General features: G+C 42.7%; 1 protein-coding gene across 4 annotated transcripts in view; it reads left to right on the forward strand.

The window, feature by feature from the left end:
* Positions 1-621: 621 nt before the first annotated feature.
* Positions 622-16211, forward strand: part of TRIM37 (tripartite motif containing 37) — a 29649-nt gene continuing 14059 nt past the window's right edge. For 3 of the 4 annotated variants that reach the window (XM_086475037.1, XM_086475039.1, XM_086475040.1), the window contains exons 1-11: positions 637-657; positions 2317-2418; positions 3752-3792; positions 4858-4974; positions 6232-6319; positions 7175-7297; positions 8637-8760; positions 10656-10723; positions 12912-13036; positions 14411-14461; positions 14873-14954. In XM_086475037.1, the coding sequence (XP_086331163.1) occupies positions 637-657; positions 2317-2418; positions 3752-3792; positions 4858-4974; positions 6232-6319; positions 7175-7297; positions 8637-8760; positions 10656-10723; positions 12912-13036; positions 14411-14461; positions 14873-14954 (942 nt within the window). Of the gene's footprint in view, positions 658-2316; positions 2419-3751; positions 3793-4857; positions 4975-6231; positions 6320-7174; positions 7298-8636; positions 8761-10655; positions 10724-12911; positions 13037-14410; positions 14462-14872; positions 14955-16211 lie in introns of all 4 variants that reach the window. The other variant, XM_086475041.1, reaches the window with a different exon arrangement.

The following is a 16211-nucleotide window of genomic DNA, read 5'->3' on the forward strand; positions in this document are numbered from 1 at the left end:
CCGGTGGGAAAACAGCCCCAGCATTGTGCTGCGTGCCCCGGGGCCGCCCGCGCAGCCGGGGGGAGGTGACCTGCCGCCGCCCTGCTCGCTCCCGACATCCGTCAGCACCCAGAAACCGAGGGCGAAGCTTTTTGCCTTAAAACTCAACAAATTCCCCTGAGACAGCACCGGTGTTTCTGGCGTTAAGCGGTGACCGGCGGTGCGATGCTGCTGCCGCCTCCGCGCCTCGCCTCCTTTCGGGGCCGGCAGCGCCACGCTGGTCGCCCTCAGCCTCCGGCCCCCGCGGCCTTCACAGCCGCGCTGACGGCCCTGCCGGTGCCCTGAGCACCCACCGGGCGGCTGCGGCGGCCGCTACCGACCGGGCGGGCGGTGCCACTCTGCCCCTCACCGCGCGGCGGGCCGCATCGCGCATGCGCACTGCGGCGCGGCTGTTACGCGCCGCCTCCCCTGAGCGGCCGCAGGGCGGAGGGAGGAGCCGCCCCGCTCCCCGCGAACAGGGTCGGGGCGCAGCGTCTCCCCTGCGGCGCCTAATACATTTCCCCCCCGCTCCCCCCCACGTCTTCGCTTTTTACCCCCCGGACAGCGCGGTAGGGAGAAGGGTCGGGGAGAGCTTCCCCCGCCGCCGGAGCCGCGGCCATGGACGAGCAGAGCGTGGAGGTGAGCGATCGGGTGGCGGTTGGGCTCTCGCTCCCTCAGGGAGGCGGGAAAGGCGGTGCGGGGGATGCGCTGCCTCCCTGGGGGGGGTGCAGCCCCGAGGCCACGGGAGAGCGGGTGGGGCAGCTGCACCTTCATCTCCGCGGAGTGAGGGGGGGATGGCGAGCGGCGGGGCCGGGCCAGGCCTCTCCGGCGGGAGTGTGGGGCAGGGGCAGGGCAGCCTGACCTGTTTGCGGGTCGGGGCGGGGGCTGGCGGGTGGCGCCGGGGCCGCAGAGGCCCCGGCAGGTCCCTTTTTGCTTGGTGTGAGGGGAAAGAGGCCAAGCGGCACCGAGCTGTGGGCGGCCTGAGAGGCGGAAAACAGATTGCGGCTCTGCGGCGGGCAGGGATGCGCATAGCAGGGAGCTGGGCTGCTGCGGGCGCTGGTGGGCCGGGAGGAGGGAAGCAGCGTGTGAAAAGGGGGCTTTTCGGGGTGACACGCAGTTATTTTACATAGTTAGGGTTAGAAAATAAAGTGGTGGAGCATCGGAGGTGCCTGTTGCGGAGGCGGATGGAGACCTGGTGCTGGCAGAGCCCCTCTTGGCATGTGAAGCACAACGCGAGGTGGTGCCTGTCTGTGACCTGGGCAGCTGGCAGGCATTGCTGTGGTCCGTATGAACAGCAGCCAGACAGGAGAAGAATTTGAAAGACCTTGTGTGATAACTTCCTGTAAATGCATATATTTGCAACCGTTAAAAAAGAGGCTAATGTACAGGAGATACCGTGGTATCTGTAAATTGAAGATACGCCTCAGTTTTGTGCTGATTTATAATTTAAACTCTGTGGGATAAAAATTAGCCCATCTGGAGGATCTTTCAAAGTTCCATAGTTAAAGCCAGAAGGGGTCTAACTCCTGTACAATACGGAACGTAAAATTTCTTTATCACTGAAAAATCTATCCATCTGGAAAGCAAACATCACTTGGCATTTCAAAATTCCTTTCTTATTTTGGGAATGGAGAGAGAGGAGTTGGTTGTATTCTGGAACAAAATGCTTCTCTCTTCAAATGGTTATAATAAAAAAATATGTTACATTACATTTTTATTGCCCAAGATTGATTAAATGGAGTGTGAGAGCACGTAGAAATTGTGGAGCTAGTGCTAATGGTAGACCTTAAAAGAATGCAAGTCTTACAAAAGTCAAAAAAATGCCCCATCCAGTTCAGCCCCTCTCGTTAGCATTCTGTATAATACATACATGCACTTCCCATGCCTTTGAATTAGCTTGAATGCTAATTTCAGGTGCGCTGAAACTTGTGGGTTTGGAATCAGCAGGTACAGCGCCGTTTCTTCTGGCAACAGTTCAATCCCGTGTGAACACAGGCAGGACTAGTATCTTGGCTACAAAAAGGCCAACCTGGAAAAAGATAGGCCCAACAAAGAATCTATACCTTGAAGAAGAATAGTGTTGTTATAAAACGGTTGCTAAATGTTGGTGTAGTGTAGGAGACGGTGGGGAGGAGAGCCATGGTGTTTGACTTAGTCTCTTGCTCGGAGATGTGCTATCCGTGGCGGTTTCGAATGGGGCTGCGTTTATGAAACCTGGCACTCTGCCTGGAAAATAAATGCAACTCTGATATGTTTGAAGTACGCGGCTTAACAATAGCGATAATCTCCCCTTTGCAGAGCATTGCTGAGGTATTCCGATGTTTTATTTGTATGGAGAAACTGCGCGATGCACGTCTGTGTCCTCATTGCTCCAAGCTGTGCTGTTTCAGTTGTATTCGGGTGAGTTTGCTTATTATAGTTTATTCTTGCAAATGTATGAACTTCAAAACTACTGATCCTATGAACCCATTCTTGCTTCTTTCTTGCCCCTTTTCCTGGAGATCCAAGGGTTCCTTTTTCCTGCTCTGTGCTCTTTTTAGTTTCCCTTTCAAAATCTTTTACGACACCCTGGGGAAAAACTAGGCAGGCTGTGTGTTGTGTTCGGTAGTGCTAATTATAGGGCCTATCTGGAATAATTACTTTAAGAAACGGACATCTGATCTGTTCTTTAACATCTTTTGAGATTCAGTGGTGCCTGTACAGAAGACAGAAGTTGGGACACAAATCAAGTGCTGACGTTGCATCTGTCAATATGGAGTGCTGGATGGCCATAACATGGCCTCTTGTCATCTTGGAGGTGTTTTTTAAATGCTTACCAGACGAGTATCCTGCGATCAGATATGGGCTGGGTCTGGCCCAAGGGAGTCTGGTATAGCAGGCTGAAGCGGTACCTGAACCTCGGCTCATTTATTGAGGTCGTGGATACCAGTTCTGAGTCTGGACGCTGTTCAGTGGTAGTGTAGTGGGTGAGGGTTCAGCTGAGGTTTTCAAACCCCTGGTAATGTTTCCAAAAATTGGAACAGACAATTGTCACTTGCTTTGAAAGCTCTGACAAGAAGTATAGGTGAAGGATTTGTGTTCCCTGTGAAGAACAGCAGATGACATATTGTTGCTGGGTGGTGAGAGATTATTCATGAGAATCTTTAAATGTAGTAGTGAGCTGACAAATATCAGGCCTTCAGCTGCTGAGCTTTTACACTTGTAAGCTGTAGTGGGCAGATGCAGTTATTTCCTCAGCTTCTTGTCTTTGGAGCTTTCTGGCAGAGAAACATTCAAAGGGTCTTTGTGGATTTGATCATTGAAGTGCACTGAATTGTGTATAAATAGCTCAAGAGGAAGAAATAAGTTACCCTTGAAGACTAATAATTTTGACTCTAACAAATGGGATATCTTTTACTTTCTTTTGTTGAAACGTGCTCTTTAGTGTATGACACTGGGAGTCTGCGCTGTCAGGTGTGTAGTTTCTAATGGAATATTTGGTACCTCAAAATTCTCTGTATTTAACTGAAGTGCCTTTGACATCTAAACAAAAGTGGTTGCTTTGTTACTAAGATACGAATAGCAGCTGCTCCTGTGCCTATGCGGCTGAACAGTTAAATTACAAATCTGTAATAAAAGGGAAAAGTATAGGAAGACTGGAATAAAAAGTAACTCCTAGTTAACAATAGAACTACTTGCTTGCAGTTCTTTTCGTACAGTCTCTTTAAAAATGTTTTTCCTTTTTCCTTCATAGCGTTGGCTGACTGAACAAAGAGCTCAGTGCCCTCATTGTAGGTAAGATGTTTTTAATGTCAGAAATACATTGTCAGGACTTGGGTTTACTGTCCTGTCATGGCCAATATTTTTTCGGTGCTGATTACGCTGAATTTGTAAGCTTGATTTTTGAGACCTGCCTGCTGTTACTATAAAAATTTACCCTGGTATAATACTTACTCTAAAATATGTTCTAGTTTTGTGATAAGCTAAGCAAGGTGTTTGTTTTTCCCCTGTTACACTGGTGTTTTCACTCTTTGTAGTTGGTCTATGAGGGTAACTAGATGGTGTTCCCCTTAAACCTCTGTTCTTCTTGCAAGAGTCAGAGACCAGGAACTTCAGTATTCAAACTGAAATGTGTACTTTTTTACTACCTATAATTTGTGAGACTTGCGTTATCTGTTGCAGGTTTGTCTGAGAGGTAGCTACAATGTGTTGTTTGCTTGTTTTTTTTTAATGCAGTCCCCACCCTGTCCCCCAAGTCCTGGCACCCCTTAGCACTTCGAGTTGCGGAGTACCTAGCAATTCTAGCTCTTGATAAACCAAAAATTGGAAGGTAGCATGTTTTTTCCCCTAAGGGAAGGGAGGTATTTTAAAACAACTAACCACCATTTCTGCAGAGCTTTTTTAATATTCAGCTTTTGAAGTATTTGATCAATAGCTCTAAAATGCTTGTAAGGAAGTAAATATACAAACATTTTGCAAAGGGGTTAATTGAAGCACTGCAGTGGGGATAGCTGAATAATGGGAGAAGTTGAAGAAGCACTGAGAAATTAAATTACTTGCCCAGTGTTATCCAGGAGCCTATCGAGAAATCTCGAAATTGTTCTTGCCTTCCCCATGTAGCTACCCTGTATGCCGTTGTGGGGTGGTTCGTTGTGGTTCCTGCCTCCCCAGCCCTCAAATGAGCAAAGCAACTTAAAACATTGTTTTGTTTTTTTTTTCCTGAAATAACTAGTACAGCTTCAGCTTTTTGCCTGTAAATTTTCCAATAGTGTAGAATTGATGAACTGAATTCACCTCAGTGCTTCTCTTTTAGCTCCTGGAGCCGAGTTCTTGCTCTAACTCTAGCAATGCTTCTTGCAGAGCCCCGCTGCAGCTACGAGAGCTCGTAAACTGTCGTTGGGCAGAAGAGGTCACACAGCAACTCGATACGCTTCAACTGTGCAACCTCACAAAGCACGAAGAAAATGAAAAAGACAAGTAAATGGAATATTCTTTACCTAAAGCGTTCTGCAGTTTGCCTTTTATAGGCAGGCTTTTAATTTCAGCTCGTTATTAAAATCAGGGAACAAACTGAGAACTTTTACTGAAAAGCTGAAGTGTGCTTACTGTCTTGACTAGAAGTTGGAGTTCATTTCTGTCTTAGTGGAATGAGAAAAGCTCTTCAATGTCTCTGCCTAGAAAACTCCTGCTGTTTCTAGTTTGGCTCAGTATTGTTAAAATGAGAGATACAGGAAACATGAAGGGCAGTAATACATCTTAAGGCTCTTAGCCCTTCTTAGTGACCGTGCATCTGAAACAAAAGTCTTCTCGCAATGGCTTGCTCATTTGGTCATCCCCTTAGGAGCTTGGGTGCTGAATTGGTATCTCTGCACATAAAAGCAGAGAAGCTGTTCTGAGAAGAAGTCTTCTAGTCCCTTGTGAAAATGTAATTGATAAACCCAGTTTGAGATCAAAGAAAATACCTTGTCCCACAGAAACCACTACTGTTGCTGTATCTGTCACGTTACTGCTGTTTGCTCTCCTTCCTTGTCTCTGGAGCCTCCTGTGTTTTCTGATACATTCTCTTCCTAGGAGCAACTCTCAGTATTTTCTCAGCAGGCTTTTCTCCTGGTTTTGTCCCGTTACCAGTGCTATTATGTGTTTTAAGATACATTCTGGAGATTTGGAGGAGAAAAGTGTGAGAAGAAGCCTTGAAGAACAGACAGGGACCAGTTATGTGTTCTATGCCCAGCTGCTCCCCAAGTTCCTGAATCCTGGTGAAGGGGGCAGGGAGAGGCCTGTATTTTGGGTCTGGCCTGGTCTGTGCTTGGCTTGATTGATGCTGTTCCTGAAATTTTAAGAAATGGCAAAGATCAGCATCTCCAAAAAGTTTATGAACCTTTCCTCTGTGTTTACTTTAGGTAGTGTATGATTAGGAATTTAATAATGTAAGTATTAACTTCTAGAATTCTGAGCTTGATTCACTGATGATATCCTTCATCTGCTGGGTAGAAATCCAGTTTTAGTGATGTGCTTTCTCTCTGTCTCTGTGAAGTACTTCCTGAGAGAATACTAAGAGCAACATTTAGTTTACAAAAGGTTTTTACTGAGTATAAGTGTTCTTGCAAAACTATGCTGATATTTTGTGCTTTACTCTCAGTATCAGGTAGGAAAACAAGTGAAAGTGTTAAAAGGAGTTTGCAGAAAATTGATAGCTATTCTGTGTTGATGGTATGTGTGTTTTTTTTGTTTCAGGTGTGAAAATCATCATGAAAAGCTTAGTGTTTTCTGCTGGACCTGTAAGAAGTGTATCTGCCACCAGTGTGCGCTTTGGGGAGGAATGGTAAGAAAAGCCTTGCTTGTACGCACAGGGTGTGCAGCAGTAAGGCTGTAAGTGTCACGTTTGACAGCAGTTGGAAGAAACAGAAATGTGATGAAACTGTTGTTACGGCTGTTGAATTGCCGTGCAAACACTGTAGTTGTGTGTGTATTTATAATTTAATGGGAGCATTGGTTGTGGAAGACGATACCTTCTGTTTATAATTAGAGAAGCAAATTGAATTTTTGCCGAAAGGAGGTCAGAATTACCTTCCTCGTGATACGCCTCATGATGCCTTGGACAAACTAGATGGTGGTGAGAGCTTTATGGGCAAAGGAAGGAGTCTTTCTCAGAAAATATAGATAACACTTATGTTATTTGAATGTCCTGGCCTGTGATCTTGAATATCTTCAAAGCTGTGTTAGTAGCACGATTCGCCATACTGTTTATTATCCTTTCAAATGAGTATTTCAAGGAGAGACTGCTGTCATTGTTTGGAATGTAAGTGGCTAACAGTGTGCTGCCTTTGTTTGGGATGGGTGTCTTATTAAGAAAAATAAAATAACCCTTCTATTGTCATTTAATTTGTTAGAGAATTGCACAGTGAATGGAGCAGTTTATTTTTGGAGGACTGTTGAGACTCTGAATAACTCTTGACAGGAGGCTTTGATGGTATGAAAGCCAAATTCATGACTTCTTATGAAGGGAAGTGAAAGACAGACTTCCTACATACAATCTGCTTTGGAACTTTTCCAAAATGAGTGATACACTAGGAGGCTTTCTTCCCCTCTCTTCCAGTAATTTAATAGGAGTGGAATAAAGTTAAAATGAGATGCTCTATTATTCCCCACCTCCTCTCCCCTTTTTCTTTTTTCACAGCATGGAGGACATACTTTTAAGCCACTGGCAGAAATCTATGAGCAACACGTCACAAAAGTCAATGAAGAAGTGGCAAAGCTTAGGAGAAGACTCATGGAATTGATCAGTTTGGTGCAAGAAGTGGTAAGAAATCGATCAGAGTGTTAAGTTTTCCTGTTGTCACCATTGTCAGAGGATAACTGCGAAGGGGGCAGTGGAAGTAGCACAGTGTTTCATCTGCTTATGGTGTCTTCGGTACCTGTTGAGAAGCTGTTGCTTCTGTGAAAGTAGTTGGATTGTCCCGCAGAGAAATGTTTTTACTTTTTAGTTATACTCTCTGTATGATGTGGAAAGATCAGCCTGTTCTCAGTACTGGTTTTGTAGTTGCCAGGCAGAAAACACTGAGTGAGCTAATGGAGTTTTTCTTTTGGCCTATGCTATTTAAAAGGTGGCATTGCACAGTTCTTTGAAAGGCGTGTTTTTGTCAACGCTTACAAAAGTGCAGTCTGCCATGCTAAACAAGTATAAAAATGCTTTTTTCTAGTAGAGCTTATTTTCCTTTCTTTAGGAGACTAAACTACGAGAGCGTTTGAGCTTTCAGGATGGGCCGTAAAGCAGCTCACCAGTTAGAGATTTGAAGTTTGTGTACCTCCTTTTTCTTCCCCATAGGGGTAAATGCGTTAGATACCCAAATATCAACACGTTCAGCTTTGGCAGTGGGAATTCCAACGCTTCAGTATGGTTTCTTGTGTTCTAGGAAGGGTTATTCTTGTGCTTTCCGAATGCTGTTACATTTATTGTGTAGTCTTTATGTTGTTGGTGTTTTTTAGACAAGTTACTGTACGTTCTTTGTCTATGCTATTATTCAGGTAGATGTTTGCCACATGCAGTGGTAGGTTAGCTCTGCTTCAGCTCAGATGGGATTGTTATATCATCAAGTGGCTACTTGTAAGTATTTGTAAATGTCGAGAGGATTGCGGCTGTCACCTTCCAGGGTGAAGGGTGCAAATTTTATCAAGTCATTCTTGTTACTAAGAAAGGAACTTTTCTGTGCTGCTCGAGTTACAGAAGAGAAACCGGCAGATACTTTGATGCTCAGATAATTTTGATACTAAAGAATCTCCATGTGACAAATCTATGTAACGGGGAAATGCTGCTTAACTTTACTGTTAACCTTTGGTCACCCACCAGAGGGCACGCTTAGGTGTTCAGTACAAGTCAAGGATATTTACACCTGGCAACAGGAATAGCCTGTAATACAGCTCCTCTGAAAACACATTCCTAGTTTCTTACTGTAAACATGCAAGGTTCAGTAAGGCCAGGATTATTGAATTTTTTTTTCATCATAGAAAAATATAGCTGGAGGAGACTCCAGGGAGGCCTGGCATTTCTGAGAGCATGAAGTCAACGTGTGAATGAGTGAAACATGCAGAAGTGTGAAGGCTTTGTTTTTGTTCCTGTTTTTTTCTGAACCCTGTTTTAGGAGAGGAATGTAGAGGCAGTGCGTAGTGCGAAGGATGAACGAGTTCGGGAAATCAGGAATGCAGTGGAGATGATGATTGCCCGGTTAGACACTCAGCTGAAGAATAAGCTTATAACATTAATGGGTAGGTATTTGCCTGATCTGTTACGAGTAGGAGCAGTATATTAACAATGTGTAAATCTATTGAGAAATGTTCTTGCCCTGGGAGTACGACTCCTCACACAGTGTATGGTGTTAAGCAAGTTAACTGCTGACAGAAAACTTCTACCTACTGCAAAGCTTTTAGTTAATTGTGTAGTTACTGTGATACAGTTCTAAGTTGTTAGACATAACCTGGTTATGTGCTGTTGGGAACTCCTGTATAATAACTTGAAGAACATTTCCATTGATTGGAAGATGTTTAGTACCTTTGACCTAAAGTGTTTTTACGCCATCATTTGTGTCAGCCAAGAAATCCATCTTTGTAATTTGACATCTTTGTAATATATACTCCTTTTAATGTAATTTTTAAAAATTAGAAATCTGTATGAGGAACAGTTCAGATCCGTACATGCAGGCAGCCGTGCCTGCAAGTGAAGAACATGGCATCTGGAAGCAGAGCTGCCAGTTTGGTTCCTGACACTTCTGCTAACCGGGGACAGGTCGCTTTAGCTCTCCTTTGGTGTACCTGGAGGGGAGAAGACGGGTGGTACACTTCCAGGTATTGAAGCCTGCAGAAGCGACACTACTGAAAATTCAGTGTAGCTTTCCATGAGGAGGACAGAATATTCCTGAGTTGGCTGTAATGCTGTGCATCCTTTGCTCGGCTGATTGTGCATCTGTGCCGTGGTTATTCCACGTGCGCTTTCATTGCCGTTGGCATTGCTAGGAGCACGTGCTGAAGGTGGCATCTTCTTGGGATATCGGTCTCGTTAGGCACTCGTGAAATGTTATGCTTATGATCTTAGCTTTGCAAGGTGCACAACCAGTAGATGAAAGTATGCAGAGAAATAGATCCTTGACCTTGTATCTATGTGCTTGTCTCTGAAATAAAAGGCGTTAAAATAGCTGTGCTGAAAATGTATTTGGGATGCGTGAAATCTTCACATACAGACACACACACCCCCCTCCCCACCACCCACCCAAAGGAAACCTGAAATGTTCATGCTTGAAAAATGTCCTTAGCTTTGATAATGCGTTTGTTCTTAGTTCACTTCCATTAGAAACAAAACAACATAATGAGTGTCCGTTAGCTACACTTCAGATTCATAGCAGTACCTTAAAATGTTTGCTTTAAGTTAAATCCAGGATTCGTACGTTGACACCTGTTTTGTGCCTATACAGAATACAGTGATCAGTAACAAGATTTGTTTTGGTGTGTGCTGATTAAAGATCAGTCTGGAAGCTGTGGTAGAAGGTCTTAGTTATTTGTACATACAGGTTAAAGTTTTGTCCATGTTAACACCTTTTTTTCCTAACAACTGCCAGACACTCGTCAGATATGTAATATATGATGGAGACAAAGTAAATCCCCATGATGGAAAACAGACAAATGTGACTTTGTTTTTTTTTCTTTCTCGTCATGATCTTCGTGGTTGTTGAAATGCACAAACACATTTAAACATCGTTTGTTCTTTTTTTATAAAGAAAACCTGTCACTATCAAGTCAAGGGAAGTGGTGGCTTTTAGGAGAAAACTGTTAGTTAATATAAAAGAAAGGCTTGTCTGGATGAAAGTGAATTCAGTGAAGTCAAACCTTTTTTTTGTCCAAAAAAGCACCCCAGAACAACAAACCTGCCATTTCTGGGACGCAGAATGTTTCTTTACTGTCTTAACCTCAAGTGAGTTCTTCACTACAGCTCCAATTAAAAACATAGGCTTGCTTTTAAAATGCTTTCTCAGTCAGCCTTGGTATATTTAGAAATCCTTTACCTTAGTAGGTTCTGGGGCAGCTTCCAAGTTAAAAAAAAATAAAAAAATAAAAAAAATCTCAGTGAGTATGTCTTTTTTCTTTAAACATGTCTTCTTTTCTTTGAACAGGTCAAAAGACATCACTTACTCAGGAAACTGAACTTCTGGAATCCCTGCTTCAGGAAGTAGAGCATCAGGTGATGATGAAAAGAACTGAAATGTTGTGTTAGATAGGTCCCTCCTCAGTCGGCCTTTATTATTTTATGTATTTTTAAATTATTAATTGATGGATATTTCCTGAGGGTATCTTTTCATTTAAGTGGCCTTAGGTTGCACGATTTCTTCTTAAAAACAAATATGTCTTCTAGAAATAATGGAAGGTTTTCGCTTCTGTTGCTTGAAAACCCAGTACAAGGATTATCAGCAGTATCGTATCAAACCACCACGCTTCTGTGTGTGTTTGAGGTACCTTAGCATTTAGAGGGCGTGGGCAGAGTCTGTTGGTTCTGCCGCTGCCAACTGCCTGTGAATAGTGGTGGCTATAAATGGAGAACAAATAAAAATGTTCTGTTTCTCTTTGTGCTTTTGAGGAAAACAGAGCTGGTTCTAGTTCTGTTCCTGACCACCTGTCTTTCCAAGAAGATGACATGGTGTCTCTTTTTTCATCTTGCTTCTAGCTATAGAAGTTCAGCTTTTGTAAATGAAATATTCAAGTTCTGCAGAGATTGATCGTACTCGCCCTGAACAACTTCTGCTTGCTCTGAGGAAATGGAAGGATTTTCTTCCTTCAAGCATTATTGCATCCAGTAATTGTCTTTCAGCAGAGTTCAACATTTTAGGTTGGGGCTGGGGGCTAAGCTTCTTGGGAGTGACGCCCCTTGTCCTGTGTGCCTTTTCCATTCCCTGCACTGCTTTTGGCTCAGTGAGAACGCTAAGCTGGCTTTATCACCCCATCAGCGATTCTCGTCTTCTCCTTGCACTCAGTTATTTCAGAGCTGTGATGGAATGTCTCAGTTGAAGGATTGATGACATCAGGAGGATGACAGCTCCTGCATACTATACATCAGTGTATTTTTTTTGTCTGTTCGTGGAGAGCTTTCTGTGTGTACATCATTCAGAAATTGCTTATGTTGCAGCTTACGTGAGGACCTTCTATCCTGAGTAGCAGTGTGTATGCCACTCTGCAGATCAGCTTTTCTTTTGCAGCAAAAAACCACGTTTCTTAAAAGAATAACAAATTAGTTAGTTAAATATGACCTTTTCTCCTCCAAAATAGGAGGAAAATCTTACTAACTAAAAAAATTGTGAGAAGACGCAGACATCTGTCAATGGTGTAGGTCTCTACGGCTTATCTGAAGTTATTCTATAGGTCTGTGTCAAGAGAGGCTTTAAATTTCGAATTCTTTTTGTGAGAGTAATAGAATTACTAGAAGAACTCGTAGCAAAAATGTGACTTTTTAAAATGTACATGTTAGTCTCACTTAAGCCTGACAAAGTTTGAAATTTAAGTCTAAGATATGTTTTTCTGATGTTTAAAGCATAAATAAGAAGCAGAGTAGATTTGTCTCCTTTATTAAAGAGGTTTAGAAAATACAGTACTAGCTGTTCAAGGGAGATCTGCAATTAGCTGGTGTTATTTTTTTTTCTATATTTTGAAAAGCCCTTTGTTGTTACACTGGGTTTGTAAGATATCTTGAAAGAAGTGAGTTGAAGTGGGTTTTTTGGCTTGCTATTTAAGATAATATAGGCTTGATTTTGTTCAAATTTGGAGGAACCAAAAATATTAGGAATTAATTAGGAATAACTAAACCATAAAAGAACTCGAGTGCCACAGGAGCTTGTATGGCTGTGTTGTGATGTATTTGAGCAAAGTATCCCAATGGCTAATTAAGTGTCCTTTCCAGATTGAGTTACTGCGTTTAGGCAACAATAACAAAGTCATAGATGTGACATGGTTTTAATCAGAGATCTTACAAAGGCGTGGTTTAACGGAAGTGAAGTACGTAGCAGTGGCCATAGCTTCCATTGTGGAATTTGGCAGAGTCTGAACCATGCAGGACTTCCCAAATGGATTGCACGGGCACTGGGGTGAGACAGAATTAGAGGACCTGTTTTAATTTCCTAACAGAAATTTTAAAACACGTGGCTGTCCACTGTCATAGGCAAATTCTTAGTCTTTAAGAGCTGACAGTTTCAAGGGAAATAAGTGGAAAAAACCAAAACAAACCAAAACCCTCCAAGCTTCGTTTTATATTGTCGGGGGTGACCTTTCTGCAGCTGTGACAGACACACAGTTTGTTTTTTGAAAACAGAAGTGGTCAAGCCCTGTGGTTTCTATTAATGACATAAGGATTTTTTTCTTTTTTTTTTTTTTTTCCTGTATAGTTACGATCATGCAGTAAGAGTGAGTTGATATCCAAAAGTTCAGAGATCCTGATGATGTTCCAGCAGGTTCATCGGAAGCCTATGGCCTCGTTTGTCACTACTCCTGTCCCCCCAGACTTCACAAGGTAAGCATCGCATTTCCATTCTGGTGTAGTTTGGACTTAAAAGCCACGGTTTTATAACCGTTTGTTTTGCTTGTTAAAAAATGTTTAAAGTAACTTTGAGGAGAGTGTGTCTCTCCCATTTTCCTGTACCACTGTACGGAGGAGGATGTTCCAGGGAGTCTGGGAGGCAGATGTATTTGCGTCAGCCTTCTGTGAAACTAGGACAGGAGGGTACCGCTGCGTTTTAACGTGTGGGTTTGAAAGAGCGGGCGATGGGCGGCTGGTGGGCAGGCTGCTGGCGAGCTGGCCTGATGCCCACCCGTAGCGAAGGGGAGTCCTGCTTCTCAGCTCTGTGAGCAGTGGCAGTCTGGGGGGTAACGTGACTCGATCCGTTTCTCTGTTAAACGTGGTATCTCAGACTGAATTTGGGACCAGGTTTATACACTGAAAATGATAAACTTGCTCCTCTTAGTAACCGATGCCACAAGCAGGCTTGTCTGTTCCTGCTGGGCTGATTTTATGCCTGTAGTCCCTGCTGGGGAGTCAGGACAGTGGGTTCCAGCTGACAGGGTTTTTTCTCTTTTACACTTAGCTTACTGGTTTGTCCTTTTTCTCTTATTATTGGGTCATTCAGTATATAATTGCAAGGCTCTCATGAGATGCTTCTGCAGGTCACCTTAATTCAGAATATATAGCCAAAATCACTTCAGAGCACAATTCTTCATAAGGAGAGTGCTGCAAGTGCTGGGTTCTGAAGAAACCTGTTGAGAGTTTAGGCTAGCTGGCTGAAAAGCGTCTCCAAAAAATTGCAAGTAGGAGAAGGCCTAAAAAAATTTCCTCAAATAATTTTGTGTTCTAGCAAAAATTGGCTTAGCTTGCTTTTAAGTGCAATCTCAAAACTGTTTTCCTGAAATGTTTTTTGCAAAGAATGATTAAATGCCTCTCTGAGGAGAGTTTAAATCTGAACATTCCTTTCCCAGTGGCAGTAAGGTAGCTCCTGCTCTGAAACACGAACCATTTCAGCTTTGTGCTTTCAGCTGTGCAATAGTTTCATCTTTTCTAGAACTACCAAGGTGTCTTAGCTTAAAAATTCACCATATTAAGAGATTATTAGCCATCACAGGCAAAAGGGCAAATCCTCTTAAATACTTCTGGATGCTTTTCCCTTCGTAACATAGAATGTTTGTTTTATTGTGTGATATCACGTGGAGAGGTATGGGGGAGGAGGCTTATAAATGGAATTTTCAGAAGTACTGAAATAACCCAGTGATTAGAAATTTGAGTGGTTCTGGTGACCTAAATCATCTTAAATGCTTTTGAAGATTCCAAAAGCTGGGATTTTTAATGTCATGTTATTCAACTCTAACATATTTATTCTACCCCGCCCCCCGCCAGTGAGTTGGTTCCAGCCTATGACTCAACTACGTTTGTCTTGGAAAACTTCAGGTACGAATATGTCTTAAGTTACTGTGAATATTGGGAAGCTTTTTCTGTTTCTTCTGTACATGAGGAGGATTCTTTAAAACACAGAATTTTCTCTACAGAAAACTGTAAGATTCAATCAAAAATCTCTTGTTTACCGGGTGAACAATTAACCCTAGCTAAACTGTTAGCTAGAAAGGTTTCTCTGATAAAGGCAAACTGCTTATTTTTCTTTTTTTAAAAAGATTGGATAATTTTGAAAGGAATACATATATTTGTGTGGACATTTAGCATTTTGCATGGGCCTTGGATGCTGCTACGTGCTCTGTGCAGCAAGAAGGATGGTTCCAGAAAGTAAAAGTGCAGGTGTGTGTGCAGCTTAGGAGGCTTTTCCTTTGTCCCAATAGCAAATGTTTTTTTCTCCTTTCTCAATAGCACGTTGCGTCAGCGAGCAGATCCTGTTTACAGCCCACCTCTTCAAGTGTCAGGACTTTGTTGGAGATTAAAAGTTTATCCAGTGAGTTACGCTTTCAACTAGAGTTGTTATCCCCTCTGAAACACTTTGCTAGCATTCATGTGCTTCTCTTGTAGGGAAACATCAGTTAGTCTCTTCTCATGCTGTCTATAAAAACCTGTATGAAAAGGATGTGATAAAGTTGTAGAGTTGATCCCCAACCATTCCCTCTCTGCCTCCAGATACCCAGTGTGAACGTTCTCAGTACAGTTAATCTGGTTAATTTAAAAGCAATTAAAAATGGGCCTTACCAATATGCCATGGGAACTCTAATAGATATTTTTACCCTTTTTGTCTGGGTGTTTTTGGCAGATGTTTCTTGCAGAACTGAGGTACAGAATAACTTACCATGTTCATGAGTGATACCTACTTGGGAAGTTGGTAGGAGGAGAAGGTATTAGTTGGCGGGGAATCTGTTTTACTGTTCATCCGGGTCTCAAATGCTGACATGAAAACGTGTGCATTTGTGCTAATCTCCCTTCAGTGGGCTGGGTGTTCAGATTTCTGAAGCAGTATCTTTGTGAGTGTGTGATCTTTTTGCAGTCCGCTAGTCTGGTCAGTGCTTCCAGGAAGCTCTGGCTGCTGCTCAGCTGTGTTTGGAGAAACATGAGTTTTGTGGTGGAGGACAAGTTTTGTCGGTTAGTGGGTTAGATGGCATCTTCAGAGACCTGCATTCATCTGTTAAACCCACATGTGTGCAGAATTGTATTCTTGCAATGCAGAGACAGACCCCTGTGTTAAGTTTTCAGAGTATGGTAAATTCAGGATTGACTCCATAAGGAGTGCTGTCAGAAGGCATTAAAACTTGTTTTTTAAATGGTAAGTCAAAATGTTTCTTCAGCCTAGAGGACTCAAGTTGAGCCATTCTTCATCCTTGAGTAAGGTGAGTGAGATGGAGGTTTTGCCATTTTTGTCTTGGTTTCTGGTGATGCTAATATCGTTTCTCCGTTAACTGACCTAACTTTTTCATGTTGCATGTTTTTTCTAAAGAAATTGCTCTTTCAGAAATTAAGTAGCCTTGAAATGCAGCTGTATGTAAAATACTTCAGAACTAATGTTTAACCTGAGCTGTTTCCATGTTGAGAATTTGAGAACTGGACTGTAATAAACTGCTACGTAGGTTTTATGAGCTTTTTCTAGATGTTAATTAAATGTTTTCCGATACATTCTCAAGTGTTTGTCTGTTCAGCCTTCCACTTAATTGAACCCCTAAAAAACCCTCTAGTAGAGTAATTAAAGCTCTATTCTGAGATCTGTATC

Source organism: Leptosomus discolor, chromosome 18 (assembly GCF_034619465.1).
Source record: "Leptosomus discolor isolate bLepDis1 chromosome 18, bLepDis1.hap2, whole genome shotgun sequence".
Taxonomy (NCBI): Eukaryota; Metazoa; Chordata; class Aves; order Leptosomiformes; family Leptosomidae; genus Leptosomus; species Leptosomus discolor.